Below are 5,478 nucleotides of genomic sequence, written 5' to 3'. Positions count from 1 at the left end.
AGTTCTGGCTACTGTGGTACAATATGTTGAAAGTATGTATTAATATCTGGCAGTATACATGTGTGACAATAGTCATATGTGTATAACAACAGTAGAAGTATGACTAATGACTAATGATGGCAGCAGGAGGCATCTGGCAGGACCATGGCAGCAGCACAACCACACACATCACGCTGTCCAGGCACCGCTGCGATTGAGTGAATGTGAAATTTAATTTTCCAGAGCATCAGTACTGGTGTTACAGGCACATACACCTGACCTTCAGCACTCTAATTGTGCGCTCCACCACTAAGCAGGTGCATGCGTGCCGGTGATTGTAAGAACGCTCCTGTCTGGTCTGGGGGTTTGACAGGGGGGTCATCAGTCATGGGGTGAGGGCATAACCTTGGTCACCTTTGCAAGAATCAATTAAACTGAGATTTAGAAAGAAAAATAATAAATGTATTTTTTTTTCAGCCACCCATCTGTATTTATAGTCTTGACTGGGTTCAATTAACCAGTAGGACTTTTGAATAAAATAATAATTAAAAGTCATTTAATGCATATACTAATCTACACAATATTATATAATCTGTTTCCTTATGTTCCTGAAATAAAAAACATATGTTTCTGTGCATTCGACAAGCAATTTTTGAGCTGTGTAAACAGGATGATTTTCTCTTATCTTGGCAAGAGTGCTCTCAATCACTTGTAAATTTTGTTCTGACCCAAGAGAAAGGCAAAAATAAGAAAACATTGGCGAATCCCAAAAGTCAATGGGTACTAACAAAAATAAGAGTAAATCATTTCTTGCATGAGGCCCATTGAGTTAAAAGGCAGACACTGTAGGAAACTCCTCACTTCACTCTCTTCATCTGAACACCCTGTCAGATAAAAGATAATGTTAGCTGGACAGTCAAATTCAAGCAGTGTTTTCATGGCACTGCTGCCTCTGACCACCAGAGGGTGCCAACATTCATCATGTTTTTTTTTTTCTATCCAATAAAGTTTGACATCAGTGAGACACAACAAACAATGATGAGTCAGCAGTATAAAGTCTTTATTCACACACAGTCAGGGACAATGTGTTCAGAAGTTCAGTGTCATAAACAATGATTGATTTGATAATCCATCATTTACATGTTGCCTTTACAGATACGTCGGGGCTGCAGACAACAAACATGGACACAGAGAGAGACAGAGAGGGGTGGGACATAAAGCAAAGGTCCCCCACCAGAATCTAACCAGGGACACATGGTGGGACAGAACTAACATCAGCTGTGTGACATCCTGTACACACTCAACTGATGTGTTCAGCAGTGAGAAGGTTTCTCTAACAGGAGGAGACTCTCACTCCTACAGAGAACACAGAGACACTGAGGAACCAGAAGACCAGAACCCAAACCCAGGATAAAGAGGTTCAGTGAATGTGGTGTTGAAGGTGTGGAGGTGGATCAGTGTGTCAGAGGAGACTGTGAAGAAGGACAGAGTGCCAGCAGGACAGTCCACATACACTGCTACTCTACCAGAGACAGAGGAGGAGGAGGAGGAGGAGGAGGAGGACGAGGAGGAGGACGAGGAGAGGAGTGTTTCTTTGTTATTGTACCAGACAGAGTAACGACCAGCAGAGCAGTCCAGACTCCAGGACTGATGATTCCCCCCGAACACACAGTCTGTACCGTTTCCTCTCCTGCTGATTCCTCTGTAACTCACTGATATATAAACCCCTCCTGTCCACTCGACCTCCCAGTAACAGCGACCAGTCAGACCAGTTCTACACAGCAGCTGAGGCCAGTAGTCAAATCTGTCTGGATGATCAGGATATGACTGAACCTCCTCCACATATGTCACCTTCCTGTTGTTGTCAGACAGTTTGAGCTCTCTGTTTACTGTGTTTGTGTCGATAGTGAGTTCACAGGAATCTGATGGAGAGAAGAAGACACAATACAGCTGCAGTTATTCATCTATCATCTGTTCATTGATCACTTCCTCCAGGAGGATGCCATCACAACACTGAACTCAAATTCATCCAATCACCACAACTTTACCACAAATGTGACTTTTTAAAAACAGGTCAGATCTCATTTCATTGTGGAGCTGCGTGCAGCATATTGATTCTGTCTCTCTGTTATCATGAGACTCCTGCTGCAGGAGTGTGAGCTCCACGCCTCGGACACAGTCACACACACAGTGACAGGCTAACTGTTAGCATCACACAGCTAACCTTACCCAACGGTTGTTAAAGAAGTATTTCACTGCTAGAAAGATGGCCTTTTCATAAAACTGGGCTGTCTGCAGTAGAAAGACACAAACACTTTTAAACTTGGTGCTACATGACCAGAGACAACACAGGAAAAGGACTGTGGGATTTGCTTTTGCTCAAAAGGAAGAAAACCTACAACTACCAGAATGCACTGCACTGCATTTGACCAATAAACACTCCCACTGGTGGGTGATGTGATGTTAGCTTGTCTGTCTTGGCACATGATGGTGGCCAGCCATGGAGCTTTATTTCTATCTTTAATCAAGAACATGATCTTTAATTTGAGAGCAAAATTCATTGATTCAGATTTTGTTTTTTCTCTCCCTCAAAAATCAAACAGCCCCTGCTGGCACTTAGATTTGCTCTGCTTCTGCTCAAACTGTTTGCTTTCACTCAGGGGGCTCTCTCTCGATCAGTGAGTGAGCTCATGAAAATGTTGAAGCACAATCTGTAGTTGGAGCAACAGCCTGAGAGCCAGAGAATAAAGATGTGAGCTGAGAGATGAGCAGGGAGATCTGGGCGCTGCTCAGATGGAGGGAAGTTTACCACAGTTCACTGACACAAACTACCCACATTGTTATGATACAAATCTGGTTGGAAATCAGCTGAATATCCCTTTAACGGGTTTAATGACAGACTGGAGACGTTTTGGTGTCAGCGGGTTTAATGACAGACTGGAGACGTTTTGGTGTCAGTGTGAGCTCATTAGGACAGTTTAACGGCTTGGTGTCAGATGTTAGTCGCTGCTGCTGTGTTAGCTCGTGCTAACTGAGCAGAGACAGCAGGAGGAGAGCGACTCACTGAGACGGTCCTTCAACACTGTGTCCAACAGTAACAACAGCTGATAGTTGCTTGTCTGCCGTCAGCCCCCACCATCAGAAATAGATTCTAATTCTGTCACATACACTGAAGGCTGATAACAACAGGCTCCTAATCCAAGACAGCATCACAACTAGTTACTAATATTCACCTAAAAGTTTGCAACATGTATTGCGATATTTTCATAAAGCTGCTTTGAAATCAGACATTTCAGGCCACATCAGCCCCAAAAAAAGACACCAAGTCCTGGAGGAACTGATGTATTGACACTTTGATGATCACATCAGAGATTTAAATGAGTGATGTCACAGTTTGAAAATACTTTGTTTTCATGAATCCAATTAAAAAGACACTTACACTTCCTCAGACCTCGTCTCAACCATCGGACTCCACCAGGCTCCACCCTGAAAGAAGGAGGGGGGTCAGAGCAGCACTTCCTCTTTCAGCATGCACACATGGACATTACATCACTCTCATACACATATTGTTATACACTGATAAAGGAACAGTCCACAAAATTGATAACACAGTATCATCTCAGTCTGAAGAAGAAATAATGAACAAACATTAGTGTTAAAATTTTGAGTGTGAACTTTACATTTACATGAGAAATGTCTCAAATTATTTGAAACAAACAATAACTTGAGCTGACCTGAGAGTTTCCAGAGTACAGTGTGGACTCTCCAGTCCAACAGAAAGAAGCTTCGCTCCTGAATCCTGCAGGTTGTTGTTACTCAGGTCCAGGTGTCTCAGACTGGAGGACTGGGAGCTGAGAACTGAGGACAGAGCTTCACAGCTTCTCTCTGAGAGGTTACAGCCACTCAGTCTGGAGAGGAAATAATGAACAACAAGACAAATAATATTCATGTTGAAATGCTGAGCGTGGGCTTTCGGTTATACAGTATACATAATGTCTTATCAGCACAGGTTAAAATTCCTGCAGTTTTACTATAAACATTTTGAATAAGTGACAGCTACTCATGACTAAATAAGAATACCCTGACATCCAGTTATCAAGTCACAATTTTTTTTTCTCGATCTCAGCCAGCATTCATATTTCGTGACGTACAACATGAGAATATGAATGCTACAAAATGCACTGGAAACATTCAAAGATTTGATGTACAGTCATGTATAAAACCCTGTCATGAGAGGAGCTGTTTACATTAAATTGAGCTGAAACTTTACAGAGATGTTTCAACTCAATTTAAACAAACTGTGACTTAAGCTGACCTGAGAGTTTCCAGAGTACAGTGTGGACTCTGCAGTCCAACAGAAAGAAGCTTCACTCCTGAATCCTGCAGGTTGTTGTTACTCAGGTCCAGGTGTCTCAGACTGGAGGACTGGGAGCTGAGAACCGAGGACAGAGCTTCACAGCTTCTCTCTGAGAGGTTACAGCCACTCAGTCTGGAGAGGAAATAATGAACAGAATTGAATCAATCAACAGCACATTTAAAGCACCATGAAATTAACAGAATTTCTACACACTTACAGAGCTTTGTTGGAGGCTTTGACCACTGGCAGCAGCCTCAGAAGAGCCTCCTCTGAAGCAGAGTATTTCTTCAGGTCAAACACGTCCAGATCTTCTTCTGATGACAGTAAGATGAAGACCAGAGCTGACCACTGAGCAGGAGACAGTTCATCTGTGGAGAGACGTCCTGAACTCAGGGACTGTTGGATCTCCTCCACTAGAGAACGATCATTCAGTTCATTCAGACAGTGGAACAGGTTGATGCTTCTCTCTGCAGACAGATCCTGGTTGATCTTCTCCTTGATGTACTGGACTGTTTCCTGATTGGTCTGTGAGCCACTTCCTGTCTGTGTCAGCAGACCTCGTAGGTGTCTCTGATTGGTCTGCAGTGAGAGACCCAGGAGGAAGCGTAGGAACAAGTCCAGGTGTCCATTTGGACTCTGTAAGGCCTTGTCCACAGCACTCTGGTGGAGATGTATGAGTTTAGGTTTTTCTCTGAAGACTTTAGACAGCATGGAAGTTGTTTGTTGTTCTGCCATCAGATTGACTCCAGAGTTGATGAAGGTCAGATGGACATGAAGAGCAGCCAGAAACTCGTGAACACTCAGATGGACGAAGCAGAACACCTTGTCCTGGTACAGTCCTCTCTCCTCTTTAAAGATCTGTGTGAACACTCCTGAGTACACTGAGGCTGCTCTGATATCGATGCCACACTCTGTCAGGTCTGATTCATAGAAGATCAGGTTGCCTTTCTGCAGCTGATCAAAAGCCATTTTTCCCAGAGATTTAATCATCTTCCTGCTCTCTGGACTCCAGTGATGATCTGTCTCAGCTCTTCCATCATACTTGATGTTCTTCACTTTGGTCTGAACCACTAGGAAGTGGATGTACATCTCAGTCAGGGTCTTGGGCAGCTCTCCTTCCTCTCTGGTCTTCATCACATCCT

At 43.5% G+C, this 5,478-nt stretch overlaps 2 protein-coding genes across 4 annotated transcripts in view; one reads left to right on the top strand and one right to left on the bottom strand.

The window, feature by feature from the left end:
• The window catches only part of LOC126403527 (ribonuclease inhibitor-like), a 110,669-nt gene that overhangs the window by 45,805 nt on the left and 59,386 nt on the right, over window positions 1–5,478 (top strand). The gene's annotated exons all lie outside the window — the stretch shown is intronic.
• On the bottom strand, window positions 1,020–5,472 carry LOC126403563 (NLR family CARD domain-containing protein 3-like). Of its 3 annotated transcripts, XM_050066305.1 has the most exons (5): window positions 4,554–5,472; window positions 4,295–4,468; window positions 3,714–3,887; window positions 3,419–3,465; window positions 1,020–1,901 (listed from the first exon to the last, which is right to left on the bottom strand). In XM_050066305.1, exons 1-5 carry the CDS (start codon window positions 5,468–5,470, stop codon window positions 1,336–1,338), a joined length of 1,878 nt encoding a protein of 625 aa, XP_049922262.1. In that variant the 5' UTR covers window positions 5,471–5,472; the 3' UTR covers window positions 1,020–1,335. The 3 variants fall into 3 exon arrangements, with proteins under 3 accessions (XP_049922262.1, XP_049922264.1, XP_049922263.1); XM_050066307.1 differs by lacking the exon at window positions 3,714–3,887; XM_050066306.1 differs by lacking the exon at window positions 4,295–4,468.

Source organism: Epinephelus moara, chromosome 16 (assembly GCF_006386435.1).
Source record: "Epinephelus moara isolate mb chromosome 16, YSFRI_EMoa_1.0, whole genome shotgun sequence".
In the NCBI taxonomy this organism is placed as follows: domain Eukaryota; kingdom Metazoa; phylum Chordata; class Actinopteri; order Perciformes; family Serranidae; genus Epinephelus; species Epinephelus moara.
Note: the sequence above shows the minus strand (reverse complement) of the source record. Positions and strands in the feature narration are given on the sequence as shown.

Excerpts from the sequence above, each read along its gene's own strand:
- LOC126403563 (XM_050066305.1), bottom strand. The coding sequence starts at position 5,470 with ATGAAGACCAGAGAGGAAGGAGAGCTGCCCAAGACCCTGACTGAGATG. Across the intron at positions 3,888-4,294 it reads TGTACTCTGGAAACTCTCAG|ACTGAGTGGCTGTAACCTCT; the intron begins GTCAGCTTAAGT and ends TTTCCTCTCCAG. Across the intron at positions 1,902-3,418 it reads GAGACGAGGTCTGAGGAAGT|ATTCCTGTGAACTCACTATC; the intron begins GTAAGTGTCTTT and ends TCTCTCCATCAG.